Here is a 25,435-nt window from a genome sequence, read left to right as displayed (position 1 = left end):
TGCAGAAGCAGCACAAAACACTTCGTCGATTTATGCTATTCAGAAGCATCAATGTTTCCAGTGTTGTATACATCACAAACGTGCTATTCAACTGACATCGAAGACTAAGTTGAAGAGAAAAGAACACCACTCAGTGGTTGACAAGTGACCTTATAAGACAACATGGAATGCAGAGGTATAACTCATGCGCAGTTCATGGTTATACTTAATGTCAAAGCTTTGGAAACTCAACATTCTAATTGTTTATTCAAATAGTATGTCCTCCTAAATCAGACTGTTCTAGATATAGCTTATAAACAAAAGATAGCTACGTGTTTTCTTACAGTGTTGTCTACCAAAGTACAAGCATCCCTTCAACCAGAAGACAATAACTCCTTTACACGGTAATTAGACTTTGTATAAATAGACAACTTCACTAATGTATTACTACGTATCTTTTAGCGGTGTGGGATTATAATTCGATAGAATATGTAACTTGTATATGCTTAAGCGTTTTCTAAACTATCAATGTGTTAATCTAGATCAACCGATTCTCTCTTCTGTTATAAGATAACCATGATTCTTTGAGATTACATCAATAGAAAAATAAGTTGAAAATTATCTTTGACTCCGATTTATATTATTTGCATAATAATCTTCTTAACTATATAAAACAATTTATTTAGAAAATGAATTGTATTCACCCCCCTACAATACTTCCGTTGTTATTTTGGGACTAATAACTAGTATCAAAGCTTTAGTCTTGATAATTTCATATCTTGGATCTGAACTCTAACAATGACCAATTATTTAAATGTATCCTATTTTAAGAATGGCTATACAAATAAACCTCCAAAGTTTGATGCGGATGAGTATGAGACTCGGAGAGATATAATGATGTTCTATTTTGAATCAATTGACCTTCTCATGGCTGGTATTGTAAAAAATGATCCTTACATCCCCACTGAAACACTGTGTGCTATAGTTGCACTAGAAGATACTCCTGGTACAGAAGACAGAGATGTAACCCTTCCTCCATGTAAATGGCAGGAAGAAGATATGTGTGTTAGTCTTGATTCCAAAGCAAAGACTATAATTGTTATTTCATTACGAAATCATGTTTTTAAGATGATTAGAAATAAACCCAGTTCTAAAGCAATAATATACTATTTGAACTTGACTTATGAAGGGAGAGATGAAGACTGACAGAACAAGATAATTTCTTTAAAATGTGATTATGGGATGTTCTTTGCCTTTAGAAATGAGACTTTAAAAGAAACCTTTATCAAATTCAACTCTTTGATAAGTGATCTTGAAAATGTTAAAGTGAACTACACATCTCTTGAACAAGTCAACAAATATATTGACTCATTACCAGGAAAATGGAAATCTATCACTAATCCCCTAAGGACTACTCAGACCTTAAAAAATTTGGACATGTCTTCTCTCTATGGAACTCTTTGGAACCATGAGAAGGCAGAAGCTAAACTTGAGTTAAACCTCAAAGAAAGTTTTAAGTCTGGACCCAGTACTAATAAATCTTCCAAAAGCAGTGAAACCGCCTTAGTTGCTGCTTCCAAAAAGAAATCCCGGAAAGCTCTGCTGGCTCAAAAGATGCTTGTTGAAAATCAGTATAAGGAAGTGGGGAAAGTGTTACTGAGTCTGGGGATAGCTGTGATAGTGATGTTGAAGGATTTTCTGAAGGGATGGCACTGCTGGCTAGAAGTTTCAATAAGTTCAATAGAAGCAAGACCAGCAATCCATACAAATTCAACAAAAAGCCATTCAAAGGGTCCTCTAGCAAGTCTATTGTTGGCTCCAAGTCAGAGTGTTACAAATGTGGAAAAATTGAACATTCATACAGGTGATTGTGGCGTCGAATTTGGTGACGATCTCGTTCATCTTATTAGTGAAAGTCGCAAAGGACTCACGTTGACTCAATGAAAGCACCATTGTTATCGTCTCTTTGAGTCGACCGCCAACTCCCAAAAAATATAGAGGGAAACAGACTTTGGCTTAAACCACTTTTTTGGATTAGCAAGGAAACTCCCCATGAACGAGTACATTGGCTCCCCCATAGAGGGTAAATCTCCGGTAATCAAGCCCCCTGAGTACGCACCCTCTGGTCTAGGGATGGCACCCGCGGGTCGTGGGTGCGGATCCACTACATCCGTCACCCGCACCCGCGGATTTTTTGTTGATCCATTAGCCCGCGGATCTTGGTTAACAGATTTATTTTTAGATCTGCGCCCGTACCAACAAATATTCGCGGGTCGCGGGTTTACCCGCGAATCTTATTCATGTAGTATATGTAAGTTAAAGTATTCAAAAATCAAAAATAAATATCATTCCACAATTCAAAGTGACATGAAAAACATCATCCAATAATATACCTTGTTATGTTATGATATAATTAAATTAGAAAACATATACTCCGTATTAATTATTATTATTTTTTTCTAATATATGTGAAGCTACAATGTTTAAAATTAACAAACAAAATTTAGTTGTCAAAACTAATCATACAGTAAGTTGACAAATTACTAACGTGATAGGTAAAAATTAGATTTATTAAGATAGTCTAATAAACGAAACAAACAACAACATGCTTTGATTATATAATACATGTAATGTGTAACTGCGGAATTCTCGAATTACTAAAAAGTTCGATAAAAAAAGATATGAGGATTGTGGAAACTAATACGGAGTAAATTATTATATATTGGCCATTTATTTAAGGTGGCGATTCTCACCCATTTAGAACGGGTATATCCGTAGATTATTCGAACGGGTATTGCGGATTTTCAGATCGGATTTTATCTGCAATGGATCTATTACATCCATCACCCACCGCGGCCCGTCAGCGGGTGCAGGGGAGTACTTATAAAGGGGCAGGGTGGGGCGCCGCGCCCCCAGTGGATTTGCAAATTTTAGTGCAAATTTTTTCGATTTTGCCCCTGGTGGAATTTTTTTTACCCAAACCCTTCATATTTTGCCCTAAAACCTTCATATTTTGCCACAAAACCTTCTTATTTTGCCAAAAAACCTCCAAATTTTGCTCAAAAAAATCTATATTTTGCCTCAAAACCTCCATATTTTGCCAAAAAAAATCGTACATTTAAAAAAAAAATTCGCCCCCAGTGAAAAAATTTCCTGACTCCACCACTGGGTGCAAGATTACATCCATCGTTCACCCGCAGTTTAAGATTTTTGATATTATCCGCCCATCAATGGCACGTGTACCCGCGGATCTCAGATTTTTTTTAGATCCATTACCATCCCTACTCTGGTCACACTCTCTTTTCGAACGAAATGAGTTTGCCAAGAGGAAGCTACTAGAATAATAAATTGCCATCGGTTAAGTGCTAAAACAATAACTACTTATGCTAGACTACATGCACTAAAGAAAGTGGGTTGTTTCTGCCATGTGCAAACTAATGCATGTTGCATCCATGAATGGGATCAGTAAAGGGACCAGCAAATTTTTTTACGAGCTACAAATTTTTTTCTAAAAGCATTCATATTCACTAAATTATTTTTCTCCGTTCTTCCATGAAAATAGAACCTTTTGGGTCATGATCTTTTAGGTTGGGGGCAAATATGAAGGCTTTTGAGTGATATATGAAAAATTTTTGAAGGCAAATCAAATTTTAAGCCTGAAAATTTTTGAGAGAAAAATCTAAAATTTCAAATTTTAATACTGAAAATTTCAAATCCAGTAAAGCAGACCCATATATAGTTTCGCCTATGAATAGGATCATGGTAACCAACCATGCTAACACATGTTTTTATTCGAACAAACTGGTACGGCAATAACTGTTAACAGATCCAAAAGGGTTGCAGAACAATCTTTGGGCTTGAATCTGGGCCATAGAATGGGCCATGAGAGTTCCATGCATAAGTCCATGCTCGTATCAGTTATCCTTTATGTCCTCTATTTCATTATTATCTATTTTTGAATAATGCTCATGTGGCAACGACACACATTTTGGATCAGTATTTTTTGTTGATAACTTTCGTAAAGTTTTTTTGTTATAGAAATTAAACACACAAAAGGCATCTTTGATAAGAAAGAGTATCCGAATGAGCAAATAAGAATAAGTACAAACTCAAATCAAGTTTAGCTCATCCCATATGATCATTTCATAACTTCGATATCCAATCCAATATCCAATCCAATCCAATAATTAGTTATAAGAGCGACCATACGCTAACAATGAGACTTTAAAAAGCTTTTCAGCCAAACGTTTTGCCTTCGGTTTGAAGAGCTATCTCGCTGGATGAAAGAAGCTCCATTAACCCATGCACGAGTCACTAGTCACTTGTTGACGATTTTAGTTACGTTACATTATTGGCCTAATTACCTTGTTAACAAACCATCATGGACTAGCAGGGATGGCATCGGGCCAAGTATAGGTAGTTCCGGACAATGACGGATCCATGATGGGTAATCACTGGGGTCACTAATTAAAAACTAAAAAAAAATTCTATTAGATACTTATTTCAATGGTGTCACTCAAAATAATTTACAATATACAGTGGTGTCACTAGTTAAAAACTCAAAAAGAAAAAAGAAAAGAAAAAAAAATCCACTACATCGCGTATTTTAGTTGTGTCCCGTGCTACCACTCACTATATGGTAGGTCCGCCCCTAGTTCCGAACCCGAACCCGATTAAGAAAACTCATCTCAAACCCAAAGTCATACCCAACGGATTCTCATTTACAAACTAACTAGTAGTAAACGAGCATTCCTACGGGCACCGTTCGGGTCCTCATTTACATATTGGTGTATTTTTAATTTTACATACCTTTATCAAAAAATTACATATATTGTAAAAGATATATGTATATATTAAAATTTAAAATTTAAACGGGCCAGATATGTAGATTTGAATCTTTTTGGGTATACGAAACTGAGTAATCGGGTTTGTATTTAAAATCATACCCATATCTGAACCCGCACAAAAATCTAAAATCATCTTCATATCAAACCCTAGACCCGTATACTTGGTCCGAATCAAATATCGAGATTTGAGTTTTTCCATCGGGTATATATAGCGTCTAAAATCTTGATCATGACGAGAGGTCTTAAATATAGATATCATTAATTGCATATTTTAGGTGGCCTCGATAATAGTCGGAAACAAGTCTTATGTATCTAGAACTATTAATGCACGTTGACTAGAATTGTCTAAATTTCAAAAGTGATCACCTACCCTTCTTTCTTTCTTCCTTCCATATTGAGCCGCCATAACAAATTGACCCATATCTAGCTAGTAGTGTCTAACCTTAGTACTCTCACCCACATTGACTCCTGTTTTGGTTTTATTTATTATTATTATGTCATGTTTCAACAAATTCAAATTAAATTATTATTTTGTAAGTTGGAATTCTATCATTTTTTCACTGCAGTAAAGCGAATTATACGTAAAACTTGATTTAATTTCTGACAAAATTATGTCGGTCGTCCCTGTGATTTACCTTATTTTTCACGTGTAGTCCCTGAACTATTAATTTTACATTGGTAGTCCTTTTAGTTGTACTTTATTTTCAGTCGTAGTCCTTCTGTCACTTGTCTATTAAATATTCTGTTAACTCTAGTCATGTATCTGACACATGAGGGTATTTTCATCATAGTTTTATTTAATAATTTAATTTCTTTTTCTTCTTTTGATAATTCAACAATCATACTATTCTTTATTTTTCTAGATCCATATTTCATCTCTCTTCTTTCCCTTCTCAAACTCTATATCTAACTCGAAACTAAAACCATAACCGCATACTCAAATCCATTTCTCCATCGCAAACCTACGCTGTCAAAGTTCAAGATCTGATAATGATGACCCAGATCTGATGATGATGATGATGATGATGATGATGATGATGATGATGATGACCAGATTTGATGTGATGATGAATTGATGATGATGAGACCGTATTTGATGTGATGAAGACCAGATGATGATGATCACCAGATCTGATGATGATCACCGGGGATCATCATCATCATCGTTTTTCATCTAGTGGTTGACGGAAGTAGATTTAGGTTTCTTTCCAGTGTTTGAACAGAATCATCATCATCATCATCATCATCGTTTATAACATAAACTTTTATCCAGTAGTTGATGGGACTACGTTTTATGACGGAAGTAGATTCCGGTTTCATTTGGTGACTGATTGTTACTACGGACCAAAGGCTACCAAGCCTATCAACTAAATTACACTCTTGATTCACGAGTTTTGGCTTAGTATACGTATTCATTCTTTTTTTGTTTTTTTAATATCTAGAAATCGAATTTACTTTGTTTGATGAAATTTAGGGGAAATTGTGAATCTGAGTTAGATGTTGATCATTAGAGACAGAGATAACGGAAAAAACGGGTGGTCAAGTGACAGAGGGACTGCAATTAAAAAAAAAAACTCAATTCAAAGGACGACTGATGCAAAATTAAAATTTCAGGGACCACTTGAAAATTTAGATAAACCACATGGACCAACTTTGTATTTTTTTTTCATATGAATTTTATGACCATTGAATTTATTAATGTTGAGAAAAGTGACACCGAATTATAGCAAACCGCTAGTAATACTTGAAATAATGACAATAAAGGAACACCAAGATTTAACGTGAAAAACCCCAATAGGGTAAAAACCGCGGGCAAGGAAAGAAACGTTTCACTAATTTGAATAATAGGAATTACACTTCTCTCTAATTACAAGGATAAGTACCAAGTTATATATCTCTTGTAATTAGGAGATTTATCACTTACTAATTCTCTATTAGACTACTAGAACACAAGAAGGAAGAATGTGTTGGGGTGATTTGAATGTGTTTCCAATGATCTCTATTTATACTAGATGTAGAAGTGAATTGGTTTAGAAGATAATGGTGTAAGTTAACCAGCATGAAACCAACTCCATTTGTGAATTCTAGTTTACCAAATACAACATTGACCAACTCCAATTTATTTCAACAATCTCCCACTTGAAGATTTGATTGAAGCTCAATCAATCTTCACACGATAATCCTTCCTTGCCAATAATGTTGCTTACGTTTCTGCTAGGTCGCATGAGGAACGGCACCAAACAAACTTGTCACGGTTGATTGACTTTGTTAGAAAATTAGCTACATTGTCGTCAGTATGAATTTTCTGCATATCCACGGTTCCTTCTTCCACTTTCTCAAGAACGAAGTGATACTAAACTCGTATATGCTTTGTCTTTGAATGAAATGCCGGATTCCTTGCAAGATGCAAGGCACTCTGGTTGTCACAAAATAGAGTGATATTCTTTTGTTTCTGCCCGAATTCCTCCAACAACATCTTCAACCATACTGCCTCTTTAGTAGCTTGAGTAGCTGCTACATATTCTGCCTCTGTTGTTGATGTGGCTACAACTGACTGCAGTTTTGAAACCCAACTTACTATTCCACCACAAAGTGTGAAAACATATGCAGCGGTAGATTTACTTTTATCGATATCGCCTGCATAATCTGAATCAACATACCCTTTGACAATAAATTCCGATTCCCCATAACATAATGCAACATCTAAGGTTCCCTTGATGTATTTAAGGATCCTCTTTACTGCATTCCAATGCTCTTTACCAGGATTCACCATGTACCGACTAACTACTCCCACTACATGTGCAATGTCTGGTCTTGTACATATCATTGCGAACATTAAACTTCCCACTGCTGATGCGTACGGTACTCGAGACATCTCCTTCCTCTCATCTTCACTGCTAGGACACATAACAGAGGATAACTTAAGATTAGTAGGAAGTGAGGTTGAGATTGGCTTACTATCTTGCATATTGAAACGCTCCAAGATTTTCCTCAAATAATTCTTTTGAGAAAGTCAAATCTTCCTATTATCTCTGTCTCGGTGAATTTGCATCCCTAGAATCTTGTTTGAGGCACCTAAGTCTTTCATTTCAAACTCCCTAGCCAATTGAGCCTTCAGCTTATTAATACGATCTTTGTTGGGGCCTGCAACCAACATGTCGTCTACATATAACAGCAAAATGACAAAATCATTGTCCCCAAACCTCTTGAAATATGCACAAGGGTCTGCATAAAGTCTGTTATATTCAAGGCTCATTATGAAAGAATCAAATCTCTTGTACCAACATCTCGGTGCCTGTTTGAGACCATACAGAGATTTCTTTAACCTGCAAACCAAGTTCTTTTTTCCTTGTAGTTCAAAACCTTCTGGTTGAAGCATATAAATTTCTTCTTCAAGATTTCCATGAAGAAATGCAGTTTTCACATCTAGCTGCTCTAGATGCAAATCAAATGTAGCACACTTCGCTAGAACTACTCGAATTGTTGTAAGCCGAACCACAAGAGAAAATATTTCATTAAAGTCCGTACCTTCTTTTTGAGCATATCCTTTAACCACCAGTCTTGCACGATACCGCTCCACTTGATCATCGCCATTTCGTTTGATCTTATACATCCATTTATTTACAATAGGTTTTCTACCTTTTGGCAATGGCACAAGTTCCCATGTTTTATTTTTATGAAGAGCTTCAATTTCTTCCTGCATAGCCATCATCCACTGAGATGCATCTGAATGATTCAGTGCCTCACGAAGAGTTTTTGGCTCTCCTTCCTCTGTTAGAATACAATATGCAATATTGCTTTCCATAATATAATCCGAGTGCCACCCTGGACGTTTTCGTTCTCGATTAGAAATACGAATCGCTGGAGCTTCATTAACTACAACTTGATTTTCATCGTGCTCTGGTACTGCTTCAGAAGAATCTTTATGAAATTCATTTTCAACCTGTATCGGTGTAGTTTCTATTGAAGTGCTAACATCTTTAAGATCTTTGTCTTCCGTAAAGACAACATCTCTGCTGATGACTACTTTGTGGGCAGTGGGGTCCTATAAACGATACCCCTTAACTCTATCAGCATACCTCAAGAACAAACACTTTCTGGACTTTGGATCCAACTTTGTCATTTCTTGAGAATTGTACATTGCGTACACAGGACTTCCAAATACATGAAGGTCAGAATAATCAACTGGTTTTCCAGTCCACATCTCCATTGGTGATTTCAATTCAATTGCAGTTGATGGTGACCGATTTATCACATAACAGGCAGTACTTACTGCTTCTGCCCAGAATGATTTCCCCAAGCTTTCAGTTGCCAACATCGCCCTTGTTCTATCTAACAAGGTTCTGTTCATCCGCTCTGCCACTCCGTTTTGTTGAGGAGTGTATGCTGTTGTGAACTGCCTTTTAATACCCTCTTGTTTGCAGAACTTATCAAATTCATCACCAGTGTATTCTCCTTCATTATCTGTCCTCAAACACTTGATCTTTTTACCAGATTCAAGTTCAACCCGCACTTTGTAAACTTTGAAAACTTCAAACACATCTGCTTTCCTCTTGATTGGGTACACCCAACATCTCCTAGTGTAATCATCAATAAATGATAAAAAATACTTTTCTCCTCCTAGGGATTGAAATGGTGCTTGCCACACATCAGAGTGAATCAATTCTAGAACCAATTTACTTCTAGAATTTGATGTGTTAAACTTCAGACGATGCTGCTTGCTGATTACACAATTCTCACAAAAAGGTAGCGATACCTTTGTAAGACCAGGAATAAGATTTCTTTCGACAAGAATCTTCATACCTTGTTAAGACATGTGTCCAAGCTTTTGATGCCATGTTATAGCAGTTTTATCACTTGAACTATTCGAAGCAACGGATGCTTCCGCTTTCCGTACCGTCTCGCCTTTCAGAATGTATAGATTAGCACCCACCTTTTCTCCTTTCATAAGTACAACTGCGCCTTTCATGAATTTCATGATCTTGTCTTGTATCTCCATCTTACAACCAAGATCATCCAATTGTCCCAAAGACAATAAGTTATTCTTCAAACCCTCCACGTGTCGCACACCTTGAATAGTATGAACTGTACCATCATGCATCTTCAAAACGATATCTCCAATTCCAATGATCTTTAGTTCATGATCAATACAACTGTATACAGATCCTCCTGAGATACGTTCATATTGTTTGAACCATTCTCTTCTAGGGGTCATGTGAAAAGTAGCTCCTGAGTCAAATAACCAGACATCAACATATGTCTTTCTGCCTTCTTTTGCTACCACTGCCTCACTGACCAAAGCAGTCCCATCATCTGAAGTGCTTGCAATATTTCCTTGAGGATTTGAGTTATTTAAACTCCGACAATCCTTCTTCAGGTGACCTTTCTTGCCACAATTGTAGCATGTATAGGTCTTCTTCTTTTTAGACATCGGTTTACCATGATTGTGACTCCCACTTGGGCCACGTTCCGTTGATCTCCCTCCTGACATCACCAAGGCCTCCACTTGTCGTGAACCGGCCTGTTTGTCCTCCTTGTTATTGCGCCGATTTTCTTCTTCTAGAATAGCAGCCGCAACTTCATCATAGACTAGATACTCCGAGAGAACATTATTGGTTAAGTTAATAATGAGTTGATCATATGAGTCAGGTAGACTCTGAAGTAAAAGTTCAGCACGTTCTTTTGGCTCTATATTGCAACTTAATGAAGCGAGTTGAGAAAATAGAGTATTCAAAGAATTAATGTGCTCATTAACTGAAGTAGATTCATTCATGCGTAGCGCATAAAGTTTCCTCTTAAGGAATATCTTGTTGTGGAGTGATTTGGTCTCGTACAATTTTACGAGGTGATCCCAAATCTCTTTAGCCGTCTTATTTTCTTCAATGCTAGACAAAACGCCATCTGCTAGTGCCAGATGAAGATTTTCGATAGCCTGGTCTTCCATCTCTTCCCATTTTTCATCAGTGACTTCGGCGGAACGTCCACTGATGGCCGCCAAACACTTATCCTTTCTCAGGATAGCTTTCATCTTTAGTTTCCATAACGAGAAGTTACTCCCGTTGAACTTTTCAATTTCAAATTTCGTAGACATTGCTATAATTACAATCTTCTTTTCGACAATACTATTTTTCTTGAAATAACACCCAAGGACTTTTACCGAGTGAAAATTATCTTACTTATTTTCTGATGTGGACGATCCACTCCCGTGACAACCACAGAGCATACGATAAGTAGATGAATACACACTAGATATTAGACCTTAGCTCTTGATACCACTTGTTGAGAAAAGTGACACCGAATTATAGCAAACCGCTAGTAATACTTGAAATAATGACAATAAAGGAACACTAAGATTTAATGTGGAAAACTCCAATAGGGTAAAAACCACGGACAAGGAAAGAAACGTTTCAATAATATGAATAATAGGAATTACACGTCTCTCTAATTACAAGGATAAGTACCAAGTTATATATCTCTTGTAATTAGGAGATTTATCACTTACTAATTCTCTATTAGACTACTAGAACACAAGAAGGAAGAATGTGTCGGGATGATTTGAATGTGTTTCCAATGATCTCTATTTATACTAGATGTAGAAGTGAATTGGTTTAGAAGATAATGGTGTAAGTTAGCCACCATGAAACCAACTCCATTTGTGAATTTAGTTTACCAAATGCAACATTGACCAACTCCAATTTATTTCAACAATTAATGTGGTTCCTTAACGTACTCGTTTCTTCAAAAAATAAAAGAAAAATCCCTCACAACAAAATTTGTTTGATTAAAAACTAGTTTATTAAATGTCTATTTTGCTCTAAACGAGTGTTTATTAAAAAATTTGTGTGAGAATAACGAATGTTAGTTATTACTTTTTTTTTTCTTTTTCTTAGAAAGGCAAGGCAAATTTTATTAAACTAAAAAAAGTGATGCAAGTACAATAAAGAACCCATTCATGAGAAGAATGGGGAGATGGAGAACGAAAAAATAGAACGAAAATCTACCGACTACAATTACAAATACAATACAAGCCTACTAGAAAATACAAATTATGCGCTTTAGCCGTGGTCATCAAAACAAGGAGGTTTTGTGAGCCATTGTAATTTGTAACCAAACGAGCTTCTCTTTGTTTTGACGGCTCGAGATCCATTCAAAACTACGTACTTGGATTTCTTGAAGTGCCATTGTGCCAATGGACCCGTTAGCGAAGAGTTGCGAAAGATTTTCCGATTGCGGTTTTTCCAAATAATGTGAGCGGTTACCCAAATGCAAGCTTGACCGAGTGGATTAAACGAGTGTGAATTTGCTTGGAGCTTACCATGAAGAAGATCACTAAGCGAGGGTGAGTTAGGAAATGGCGAGCCCAACCAACGAAATAATCTGGTCCAAACAGGCAAACATCTCTAGCGAACGAACAAAACAAGAGAGCAAGTTATTATTATTTTTTCAAATGAATAATTATTTTACGACATATTAAATAGTAAGGTAAGGAAATTTTTATGGGACCGAAGGAATTTTTGTTCCTTTAAAAAAAAAAAAAAAAAAAAATTGTTGTTTTCTGTTTCAGCTAGTTACTTGTATATATTGAATATCTCTATACTCGGGCCATCTTCCTCCATGGTGTTAATATTATTATAGCAACTTTTTAGTTAGGTCCAAATTTTATTCGGAGTAATGCGTTTGTTCTGTTTGTATTTGTATGATATTTGGTTGTTTGCGGGTCCCAATCACCAATTAATCATATGGGTATGGGTCCCACCTTCACCAGTAGTTATCTCCGTCCAACCGATGTTACATCTGTGGCGGCCATCTTTCAATTCATATCTTCATTTGCCTAACTAAGAAGTAAAGCATTCTCTTTAGATTCATGTAATCTTCAAAGTAAATCCAAAACCTGCCCATTTTTGTAGTTGCAGTCCTATTGACCCCTTTTCACTTTCTATTAAGAATCTAATCTTTCTGCACATTGGAAACATAAAAATTTCATTTTTTAATTCTATCTTTGATTTTGGGTATTAGCCCAAATATAATCAATTGAATCTTGAACTACTGTATTTTCAGTTTTCACTATAAATCTGATGTTTTTCAAGTATATTGCTCACTAATTCACTGAAAAGGTTCAATCTTTGATTCTGGGTATTAGCCAAGTTCCAGTCTTTTTCACTTTTAATCAGGAAAATAAGGGGTTTCAGCACATTCCAACATAAAAGGTGATGTTTTTCAAGTTTTTTGCTAATTTAATCATCAAAAGATTCAAATTTGGAATCTGGGTGTTATCCAAGTTGTAGTCTTTTTCACTTTCAATCAAGAATTAGTGGTCTTCTGCACATTAAAACATGGGAATATGATGTTTTTTAGCTGTGTTGCTCAATAATATTCAAAAAAGATTTGATCTTGGATTCTGGGTATCAACGAATATGGAAAAACAGATTAGTTTTCGGTTAGGAAAGATGGAAAAACAACAAAGTTTTCGAGTTTCTGCAATGGAAAAACAGCAGAGTTTTCGTGTTCCTGCAATGGAAAAACAGAAAAGTATTCGAATAATGGGAAGGCAGATGAGTTTTGGTATTGACAGAAAGAAAACAAAAGATTCACCTGGAAAAAGAGGGGATTCAATGCTTCATTTGGCTTGTAGAGGTGGTAATTTACCCAAAGTTATAGAAATATTACAAAATCTTGGTCTTGATGCATTATCAATACAAAATCAAGAAGGTGAAACTCCTCTTTATGTTGCTGCTGAAAATGGACACCATCATGTTGTAGCTCAGTTTTTGAAACATCTTGATCTTCAAACTGCATCAATTGCTGCCAATAATGGCTATGATCCTTTCCATATTGCTGCCAAACAAGGACATTTAGGTATGGTTTGAAACTCAATTTCAATTAAAAAGTCTTGCTTTTTAGTCTAATTATTTGGTTTCTTGAGTTCATATTATGCACCTTTTGATGTTTGTTTGCAGTTTAGGATTTATCGCATAGGCCTTAGCTTGTTAGCTTGATATCTTCTTTCATCTAAATATTATAAATGGCTAATGTATATAACCTTAATAGCATTTATGAAACTTTGTCTATGTTCTATTTATATACAAAAATTTTGGAAGTTTATTTTCAAGATGCAAGGCCAACTACCTATTCTGAGTTTAATATGATTATCTTAATTGTGCAGAAGTCTTGAGGGAACTTTTGAATTCTTTCCCGAATCTGGTAATGACAACGGATTCGGCCAACTCAACTGCGTTACACACGGCTGCTGCTCAAGGACACATAGATGTCGTAAACCTGCTTCTTGATGCAGATTCAAATCTTGCTAAGATAGCCAGAAACAATGGTAAAACTGTGCTTCACACTGCAGCAAGAATGGGTCACTTGGAAATAGCGAGATCAGTATTGAACAAGGATCCAACCATTGGTTTTCGGATTGATAAGAAAGGTCAAACTGCACTGCATATGGCAGTTAAGGGCCAAAATATGGACATTGTGGTTGAATTGATCAAACCTGATCCTACTGTCTTGAGTTTAAAAGATAACAAAGGGAATACACCTCTTCATATTGCAACGAAAAAGAGCCGTACTAAGGTTTTTTTCTTAACTCACTCTGCTTGCTTATTAATTCCTTGCTGGTAAAGGTGTGGATGGGTAGTAAAAAACAGTCTTTTTAAAACTGGGTCAAAATGGTTCGGGTTGACCCACTTCCTATTTTTGTCCATCTTTAGATTGGAAAAAAAAGATAGAAGGTTTTCTCTGTTTGGACTACCTGGAAGGGCGAATAATCTGACCCTCTAATGTACGCAACCCAGCATGATTACTCCCTGGTTGTTTCCAACCCTTCCCTGACCACCACTAAATATTCGTCCTAGACGGGATTTGAACTGGAGACCTCTTGCAAGGAACTCAGGGCCCAACCACTGACAAAACATTTTGGTAGTTGAATTACCACCCCTAGTTGCCGAATTTACTTAAAGGCTACTCGGTATATCTTATAGAGTTTGCTAACGTGTGCCCTCGTGGCAAACGTTAAATTACATTTAGTTAACTTAAAATTTCCTAAAATATTTACATTTTCATTTAATACGCAATACTTCAATCTAATATTTACCTTTTATATCTATATACTACAACACCAACAATACCCAATTCCACTAAAGTGGAGTATGGGAAGGTTAGATGTAGACAGTCCTTTCCTCTACCCTAAAATAAAAGGGAAGTCATTCCTCCACCCACGGATACCTATCGATCCCCAGGTAGAGGAAGTCGTCCCTCCCTATTCTGTAGAGCAGAGAGGCTGCTTCCTAGGGACCTCCGACCAGAAAGAACCAAGAATTCCAATATATGAAGTAAAAATATACAAGTTAAGTTGATAAAATAGAAACTTTACCATGAATAATGTATACTCCAATACGATATGTATAGGTAAATAAAGCATACGTTAGCAAAACCCTAGACTATAAATCTTATAATGATCTTTATGAAACTGTTGTTGTAACTTACAGATTGTGAAATGCCTGCTATCATTCAAGGACATCAATGTCAACGCAGTCAACAAAGCTGGAGAAACGCCACTCGATATTGCTGAAACTATAAAAATCACAGAAATGGTTAACATTTTAAAGGAAGCAGGGGCGGCTCACTCTAAAGATTACGGAAAACCGCCAAGTGCCGCCAAGCAACTGAAACAAACAGTGAGTGACATAAAACACGACGTTCATTCTCAAATCAAACAGACCCGTCAAACCGGATTTAGGGTTCGCAAAATCGCAAAGAAAGTGAAAAAGCTCCACATCAGCGGCCTCAATAACGCCATTAATTCAGCCACTGTGGTTGCTGTTCTTATAGCTACAGTTGCATTTGCCGCCATTTTCACTGTGCCGGGCCAATATGTTGAGGAGAAAAAAGACGGGTTTTCACTTGGGCAAGCGAATATAGCGAAAAACGCAGCGTTTATTATGTTCTTTTTGTTCGACAGTTTAGCCCTTTTCATCTCGTTAGCGGTTGTGGTTGTTCAAACATCGATTGTAGTAGTTGAAGAGAAGGCTAAAAGAAAACTTGTGTTTGTGATCAACAAGCTCATGTGGTTGGCTTGTTTATTCATATCGATAGCATTTATTTCGCTAACTTATGTTGTTGTGGGGGCCCACGAGAGGTGGCTTGCGATTTATGCGACTGTGATTGGTGCAACGATTATGTTAACTACAATCGGGTCGATGTGTTATTGTGTTGTGAGGCATAGAATGGAGGAGACTAAGATGAGGAGCATAAGACGGGCCGAAACTCATTCACATTCTTATTCGATGTCGATGGCATCGGATCCCGATATTTATAATGAGAATTATAAAAGAATGTATGCTGTTTGAAAGAAGGTGAAGGTATTTTTGGATTGTAGGTATCAAGAACTGAGTAAGTGAATTTTTATCATAAGATAAATATCTATGTTTGTACATCATTAGAATTTAGTAGTACAACATTATTGAAGGAATACTTATGCTCTTTGCTTTTTAAAGTAATTCTTGTGTGTTGATAAGTCCAACACAAATTAATATGCCCATCAATTTTATGCATTGACGAGTTGTACAGTACAACTCATCAATGTATAAAAAATGATATATCTATTGATTCTTGTGGTGGATTTATCATTAGCCAATTCTTATATTACTGGTCAATGGCTAGTGGTATGCCGGTATCGCAGGTTGAGGGTTTAAGTCTTAAGGATGGGACAGTAGTACCCTCTAACCTGTGAGAATTCGTGAAAGCGGAAGTGGACGTGGAGTTGACTTTCAAAAAATATATCTTTGTTAAGTGTGTAATATGATTATTAAGATTGCAAATGGGAAACTAGGTGTAATTGGGTAACGGGTCGAACAAGATGGTTTTAGCTGTCGGCCTCCATATTAGAACAATGGAAACCTTCCGAGTTTGGAGACAAAGAAACTATAGTCATTAGCGAGTGCAAGTTGGGATTTCGTTTGTTACATGATTCCATTAAACAATTAGTCATTAGCGGGTTCAAGATAAATATTACAGTTTAACTATCTATTGCACAAAATTTAACAACAAATACAAATCAACCTGCTGTTAATGATGATCAAGAATCTTCAAATCTGGCACTGCATCAACGTGTAGTAAGTAGTATTTACAATAAGAAGCCAAATAGCAGCAGCAGGAGATTTTGTATATTTTCATCCTGTACTAGTTAGCTAGTTTAAAATTCAATGTTCATGCCTACTTCGGTGATGATCATCATGTTTATCGAAGTGCTTTGAAGATCTGTGATGAGCACTTTGATGTTTTTTAGAAGAACTGTGACCACCTTTTGTTGATGGTTGATCATGGTGCACAGTTGTGGATCTGGGAGAATAGACGTGGCGTACGTGACAATGGTGACTTTTTGTTTCAGTTGATTTGCTACCTCTAATTACTACTGATAACATAACTACTTTATCACGAGTGTGTTCCGAATGCCAATATTTTGGGGTCCCGTCGTCCTCTGAGGTGTATGTGTCATCGTGATGTATCGAGATTTCCGCCGAGTTCCCAGGTTTTATGATTCCTACGGCCGGTATCACCTACATCACAATACCATTTTCAATACTCAAATCAATACTTCTCTATGCCAAAATTCACAAGGTATATAACATATTCCAATCAACTAAAATTATACTCCACCCCTTTCATTAAAAGAGTCCACATTATTATTACTATTTATATTTATATCTGTCTCAAATAAATGTCCCTTACTCAAAATAATATTAAAAAAGTCACAAAAGTTCCAATCCTACCCTTTGTATTTACGGTAGTCAGCAAATCTATTAATAATGATCTCATCTCTTTCTTACTTTGTTTTGTAAGTTAATTAATTACAATGACTTATTAAATGAAGGGTAAAATAGACATTTCATTAAACTATCATAATTAAAAAAAAAAAGTTGTGGACATTTAATCTGGGATGGAGGGAGTACACCGGAAGGATAACCATTTTTTGGGATAAGCAAATAAGTAATTCTGAACCACACATTTTCAGTGTTTGTATGATTATATAGAAAGTGAATGTTAATGTGTAAAAATAAATGTTGTTAGCCAATGAAGCATTGCTTCAACGGCATCTCCTTCACCTTGAGTGTTGGGGCTGAGTGTTAGGTTATGGGTTTGAGCCTCGCTCTGCCCATCCTATTAATTAATCTGCCTGAAATATGGATATCCAGATTGACCTCAGGGGGGTTTTCTCCCGAATTCATTCAGGATTCAAACTCGGTCCGCCTGCCCCTCGGGATGGTTAAAGGATCGGGTTCCTGTAATGCGATTCGGGTTTCCTCCCGAACGCGTGTGTGTGTGCAAATGATGAGTGTCGTTGAAATAAATGATACACTGATGCAAGCTTGCCGTTCAAAAAAAAAATAAAAATAAATGTTGTTATGATGAATGTTAACGGGTTGAACATAGCATCATCGAACCACTGAATGTTAACGGACTAAATATGTGTGGTCATAATTGCTTAGCCACTTAGCTCCAAACCCTCCCCTATATAAGACAAGTCATTACCTCGAGCCAACGAGGAAACCCAAATGACGCTTTGGGCCGGTACTCTGGTTCCTCACCATCTTTAATGGCAGACTGACCGTCACATAAAATCTGAAAAATTGCGTCGTCTTTGTTACTTCTATTAGTAATTGTCAAAGGACGTGTCTCTTGGTTTTGAAGGACTATCTTGTTTGTACTAAGTGAAGTTTCGGGAACACAACGTAGTTCTTCACGTATAGACTGTATTTTTTCGTTAGACATGAATATTTTCCCGAATTCTTGTCTTCTTATGGATCTATCAACATGAGCAATCTGAACTTTAAGTTTACACCGAACCGGTTTATGATCACTTTCTATTACATCCATACAAGCTTCATACCTGTAAATGCCATAGCCGAAAAAATTGAAGTTAAACAATATAATTGTTGTGTCAAAAAAATGGAAGTTGACTAAAGAAACCTACAGCCATATTGAAGCAACAACAGGGCATGCTAAACTGCATTCTGATGTTGGTGAAGATCGGTTGTCTCGATATAATATTCGATCACACCACGCGGGAATACGCTTTTTCTCCCCAGAATCATATCCTGTATAACAGATATGATTAGTGGTTTGTCAGGCAGGGTTGGCAAAGGGTCAAAATGGGTTTGGATCATAAAAGGGATGAACAGTACCCATTTTTTATTTAATTTATTGTTGTTTCTTTTATTATTATTTATTATTTATTATTTATTATCCCTAATCACTAATTATAAAATACAACTACAATCTCTATATGATACATATTCTCTGATAACATTATACATTACAATTGCAGTCTCTTTATTTATTTATTTATTTTTATTTTAGTAACTGTTTTCTTTTAAAACTTGGTTTTTTTACCCACTTCAAATAGTTTCCTTTACTTCTATTTTCTTCCACTTTTTGTTTGTCGAATTTAGAAAATGTTCCACCGCCGCAACGCGCAGGCACCTGCAACTCATTATTTACTATAACAAAGAGGTTTTATACATAGAAAAAAAATGTACTATGTATTAGTTGGGTAATGGGTCATTCAGAATGAGTTTGGATCAAGATGTACCTTTTTAGTGTAGGTCATAATCTGGTGACCAAAGATTAGGATCATACTGAAAGTTGTGTTCAGTGAAATGACAAATTAGATGACTTTCTACATGTTTGACCCATTCAACTCATCCCCCTTTATGTTCTTTCTTATTTGGCCATTTACCCAAAATGACCCATTAATTAGTAAATGGATTATTTATCAATTCCAATTTGATCATAATCAATATTACCTCCTAAACCCGGTTTCCCTCTTTCAAACTTATAAGTTGGAGGAAATCTAATGAGAGCTTCCCTCATTCCCTGAAAAACTTTCCCGGCTTTCATCTCGGCTCGTAGCTGGTCCTTCTCTCTCAGCCAATCAAAACTCCGTTGAGAAACAAAGTCACGAGCTTCATCGTAAGTAATTCCAAAAAGTCGGTAATTGAAGTCGCCACAAAAGATAACCAAATCAGCTTCCGCTAGATCAGGCTTCCCCTCATCCGGATTGATAGCCACCGACTGTTCATATATGAAAAATCGTTTCATAACTCAAAATTATAATAATGACACATTTACTAAAACATCTTTGCATATGTCTTTCCATCGGTGACTTCTATTGAAACTATACCCAACAATTTTTTTTAACTATACCCAACAATCGAGACCCATAGGTTTGAAAAACGGGTCCATTGGGTTAGGTATTCAACGAATTGGGTCCATAAAAAAGTTAAAGAATGGGTTCAATTAGACCCATATGAATCTTAACGTACACCTACACCATAAGTGTCCACTTTTGAGTTTTCAAATTATTTCTTTGTCAACTTTGACTGTAAATATTTTTATTTGTGTTGTATAATATTTTATGAAAATTATATGAATGAATTGAGTTTCAAATGTGTTTTCATTAATATAATTTTTATCAAATATTATTTAACACAAATAAATATATTTACAGTTAAAGTTGACGAAGAAAAAACTTTGAAAACTCAACAGTGGAAACTTATAGTGGGACGGAGGAAGTATATATATAAGGTCCAACGGGTCCTCAATGGGCCTTAACGGGTCTTTATGTGATTTAAGTATTAGTATCTAGAGGTTTCACGAATTTAAGAAACTTTAAGAAACGGGTCTTGACCCGACCCATTAAGACCCGACCTTTTTCACCCATCTAAAAACATGACCCGTTCGACCCAAACCCGTTCGGGTCTCGACCCAACCCGCCCCGTTTCCAGTTATAATTGAGACTTGCAATGTTCATGCATGCATACTTTATACATATGTATATAGATTAATGTAGGTTTGTTACGAGTAGATACTTACGGTAGCAGGACGAAGCATTTGAGCGGTAGAAGAGACACCAGCTGTAAGAATGAGGAGCAACAACCATAACCATGGCAACAAGGCAAAGGAAGTAAAATGCACCCAAAATAAATATGTAGAGAAGGCAAGAGAGCAACACAAAAACAGGTATCGGCCCATACCAGATGCATTATTGATTGATCGCCCGAATGTGATATTCCGGTAAATGTGGTCAAAGTCAGCGTTCCGCCGGTTGACTGCTTCCAAATGCGCAGCCAGGTGGCAGTTCACAAAGCACATTATCCGATCGTAAACTCTTAATCTCAACCCTACACCTCCCTGATCAAAATTAAACGGTTTGTCATTTCATTTAGGTTCTTAATAATTAAAATTACAAGGAAGTATAGTACTGTAAAAAACATTAGGAGATTTGTGCCTTATGCTTTGGGCGAGTTTTAACACGTTTGACCCGTTCACATTTAGATAACTTAAATTGTAATTGACCCGTTCATTATTAGAAAAATAATAATAACCCAACCCAATCAACATATTCATTAGTAAATCGGTAAAAATTGCTACTTTTATTGAAAAGTAACGCTTTAGCGAAAAAAACTGCATACCTTGTTGCCAAAAGTCCGACCCAAGCCACAAGCAACTGCTGCAACATCAAGATCTCCTACATGTGTTCTCAGACTTTTTCTTACCCTAAAAAAATATATTACAACATATATATATAACATATAATATACACTCGATAATAAAATTGAAACTTGACGATAACCCGTTAGAAGAAAATACAATAAAACTCGGTCTCAAAGAAATGAAATCCATACACATACAAAAAGTTTGATTTCCATTTATAAAAGAGAAATGACTGTATGAATCTGTGTTTGTACCAAATGGCTATGAGCAGGCCTGCAAGCTGCCTAGATCCCACACGTTCAAACGCAGATCCTTCGCCCATTGCCTTCCCGATCGCATCTTGCCACCACTGTCCATTAGTACTCCCTTCAACACCTATCTGCATTCGACGTGAAATCAATCAGTGCAAAAAGAAGTTAATTTACTGACATTATCTGTCACGCAGTCACGCTATCATTTGTGACAGTATCACTGGGATGATCATATACTGAGATTATATGGAAGTTGTAGAACTTTTTGAAAGAAAATAAAAATATCTTACAGTTTCTTTTGCAGCAGACATCGCAAGAAAACCCGCCCCCATTTCCACTTCTTGCAAACCGACAACTAAAATATCGACATCATAAGCTTGCGAACCAACCCACGAAATAAGTGCTTCTTGACACGGTTTACCTTGACCAACATTCCATGTCCCAACCATAATCTTAACTGTTTCAAGCGTATTATACATATGTTCTCTTTTAGATAATTCGGGTCTCAAAATGTTATCTAACGGCCCGGGAGAAGAAATGTACCACCCGCGTATACCGCCATGTGTAGCTAAACTAAATATCGACCCGTTCCCAACAACCAACTTTATAACCGGCCCATTATGCGCAATCCAACCCGCAATCAAGTTCCCTTCAAGATCAATCACTTGAACCATACCACTCACATATCCAACCCATATCCGCGGGCCATACGTGCAAAAACAAAGAACCGCACAATGATGGTGATGAAAATCATGCAAACGGTTACCATTTGCGTCCCATTGCACGAGTAACCCGTTTGAACATCCGGTCCAAATCATACCATCGTAAGCAACTAAAAGAGCTTCGGTTTTTTTAGCATCTTCAGCTGCAAATGCACCTGTACCTTTTGTTGCCACTCGTCGAACTGCATCTGCAGCTCCTATTAACGCATTGCGTGATCTTTGTAAAAAACTACCTCCTTGTTTTTCTTTTTTTGATTTCGAACCGCCTTTTACACTTGATTCTTCTTCTATCGGTTGATCTTTTTCGGATGATGCATCAACTCGATTATCTATCTGCCCATCTACATTATATACTTTCAAAAGTTCTCTCGTACGAGCATCCCTGCAGTTCACCAATTATTACATATATTTCATCGCAGAATTTTTTTTTTTTTTTTTTTTTTTTGAGAAATAATCGTTGGAAAACTATCGTACCACAACGAAAATGAGACAGAGCCAGCTGCCCATATTTTAGACTTGACGTTATCGGACAACATATACTTTACATCAGAAGACGATATACTACATACACCTTGAACAGTTACTTGACTTTTAAGGTCGATACATGATCGTTCCACTAGCAACGCAGCCATGTGTCGCTCTTCGGGTGATAAAGAGAGCGATTTTTCTATCGACTCAAACGGCCATACCTTTATTACTCCGTTCTCTGACCCGGTCCATATATCACCTGCACAATTCAAAAAAATTACTCTGAAAGAATCATTTCAAAAATATTCTAACGAACCCGTTTAGTAAATAATAGATCACGGGTTGAAATGCGGGTTACCATACGAAGAAGTCACCATGGAAAGAACCGGGCCCCGCAGATAAGCCTGAAACGAAAGACCCTCTTTAAACGGCGTATCATCTACAGGCTTTTGATCCATTCTCCATGATCTAACTTTCCCATCTTTATGCCCACTCCAAACCAATTTATTCGCACAATCTACCATCATGCAAGTCGTTGGTGACGTATTTATAGACTCGTAAAACGGGGCTGCATCTTCATCACCACGTCGAACCCGTCCACCTATCCCTAACCCGGGCTCAAAAGCATCACAAAAATTCCAAAACCTAACACCGGACTCCTGACCGGCCCATAATTGGGTCTCCGTACACGCAATTGTCCGAATAAACCTCCCAACTTGAGTTTCCCTTAACGGGTGCGGTCTCAGTTCCAGGGCGGTTGGCCGCCCTGGATGGACCGCAGATCGAGATGGTGCCTTAAAAAATCCTGCTCCACCCCCGGCACTCGAAAACTCGGGTAATGGTTGTTGTGGTTCGTCCGATGAGGACGAACAACTATTACTATTATTAATATTAATGTTGTTATTATTATTATTATTATTTGTGTAATAATGTTGGTTGTGGGAGTCGGAGGTGGCGTACGGGTAGAAGTCGTGATCGTCTTCATCGTCTGATGGATTATGAAATCCGTCGACAACGGCTGTTATTCGGGCCTCATCGAGGCTGTGTTTTCGATGTTGGTAATGTTTCGGGTGACGTTTGAAATTTGTACCGGTGTTGGTACGAAGCTGTTGGGAATGTGATTTTCGGGTGGTTGATGGATTAGGCGGAGCGTTGGCCAGAGCAGACAAGGCGTCAGCATCGGCGTCATCTATCCCCTCACTCATTTTTATTGTGTTGAATCAGAACAACAAGATTACTTCATGAATTGCATAACAAATTCAACACATGATGATGATGATGATGATGATGATGATGATGATGATGATGATGATGATGATGATGATGATCAAAAAACCAGTAAGTAAATTAATGAATGAATGTAAAAAGAGAATTGAAACAGAAAACAAAAATTGTAACAGACAGGAAGGAGGGAGGGAATGAGGGTGACAGAGTCAGACGAAGAATGAGGCTGCATGTACGGATAAGGGTTACAATATTGCCATGCAACTTTATTAAAACTGGCCTTAACTTTCGGATTATTATTTGTTTAAAATTAAAAAAGATGATGTATTTCTCAAAATGGGAACTAAATATGCAATCACTGATTTTTCCTTGTAGGCCTCTACTTTTTTTTATATAATAATACCTTCTTATCATAGTTGCAGAGGGGTTAAAACAAAATAAGTAGGCAAACAAAGAAGGAATCCGTTGAGTTCCCGCAATTTACCCTACTAGGTTCTGACTTACATTACTATTATTACTATTTATATCTGTCACAAAATAACATTCTATTTGTAAAAAATAAACTATTAATTAAATACCATAAACTGCTCAATTTACCTCATTAATTACTTTCGGTCATTTATTTATTTATTCAATGAATTTAGTCAAATTTACTTTGAATAACATTGACAATTATCAAACTAATCTTAAATTCAATTTTGCACTAGGAGTCGTTCATTGTTAAATCTCAGTATTAAATTATTATTTAATTATTACTATCTCCGTCCCACCAGAAGTGTCCACTTTGACTTTTGACAGTCTTTATTTGTCAACTTTGACTATAAATATTTATGTGCGTGTTATATAATATTTGATGATAATTATATGAATGGATTAAGTTTTAATTGTGTTTACGTTGATATAAGTTTCATCAAATATTATATTATACAAACAAAAATATCTAAAGTCAAAGTTGAATGAGGAAGACTGAAAAAAGTCAAAGTGGACACTTCTGGTGGGACGGAGGGAGTATTAGTTAATTTATTTAACTAATAAAAAATATAATAAAAACAAAAATAAAATTTTGGTGATTTAACGGTGATTTAACACCGGAGGGGAGTGGTGTGCACCGGTGTCCCCGGTGTTAAATCTTTAAACACACCATTAGCCAGGTAACGTTGAAGCATTTAACGCAGATTTAACATTGATTTAACATTGATTTAACACCGGAGGGGAGTGGTGCGCACCGGTGTCCCCGGTGTTAAATCCCTTTAACGGTGACAAAAGTGTTCGACTCCTAAAGCTCTTAGTTAAGCTTCCTTTTTCACCATAAATAGTCATTTTTTAAAAAAAAATTAGGGATTATATATCGGGAGGCCACCAAAGTTTATTGTTTTGTGTTTGTAGGCCACCCACATTAAAAATGGTTTTGCAGGCCACCCAAGTTTAACTATTCGTGTTTGTAGGACAC

The 25,435-nt window shown here is 36.6% G+C and overlaps 2 protein-coding genes across 2 annotated transcripts; one reads left to right on the top strand and one right to left on the bottom strand.

The window, feature by feature from the left end:
- The first annotated feature begins 13,170 nt into the window (after positions 1-13,170).
- LOC139843361 (uncharacterized) lies at positions 13,171-16,312 on the top strand. Its single transcript, XM_071833443.1, has 3 exons — positions 13,171-13,682; positions 13,990-14,399; positions 15,314-16,312. The coding sequence occupies exons 1-3, from the start codon at positions 13,241-13,243 to the stop codon at positions 16,172-16,174; spliced, it is 1,713 nt and encodes a 570-aa protein (XP_071689544.1). The 5' UTR covers positions 13,171-13,240; the 3' UTR covers positions 16,175-16,312.
- Positions 16,313-16,803: 491 nt separating this feature from the next.
- On the bottom strand, positions 16,804-23,966 carry LOC139843360 (type I inositol polyphosphate 5-phosphatase 13-like). The gene is made up of 11 exons (XM_071833442.1): positions 23,120-23,966; positions 22,768-23,020; positions 21,862-22,675; positions 21,575-21,699; positions 21,299-21,383; positions 20,861-21,017; positions 20,700-20,740; positions 19,631-19,898; positions 18,799-18,922; positions 18,357-18,714; positions 16,804-17,383 (listed from the first exon to the last, which is right to left on the bottom strand). The coding sequence occupies exons 1-11, from the start codon at positions 23,964-23,966 to the stop codon at positions 17,027-17,029; spliced, it is 3,429 nt and encodes a 1,142-aa protein (XP_071689543.1). The 3' UTR covers positions 16,804-17,026.
- Positions 23,967-25,435: the final 1,469 nt, after the last annotated feature.

Source organism: Rutidosis leptorrhynchoides, chromosome 4 (assembly GCF_046630445.1).
Source record: "Rutidosis leptorrhynchoides isolate AG116_Rl617_1_P2 chromosome 4, CSIRO_AGI_Rlap_v1, whole genome shotgun sequence".
NCBI classification, from domain to species: domain Eukaryota; kingdom Viridiplantae; phylum Streptophyta; class Magnoliopsida; order Asterales; family Asteraceae; genus Rutidosis; species Rutidosis leptorrhynchoides.
This window is presented reverse-complemented; position numbering and strand designations above follow the sequence as displayed.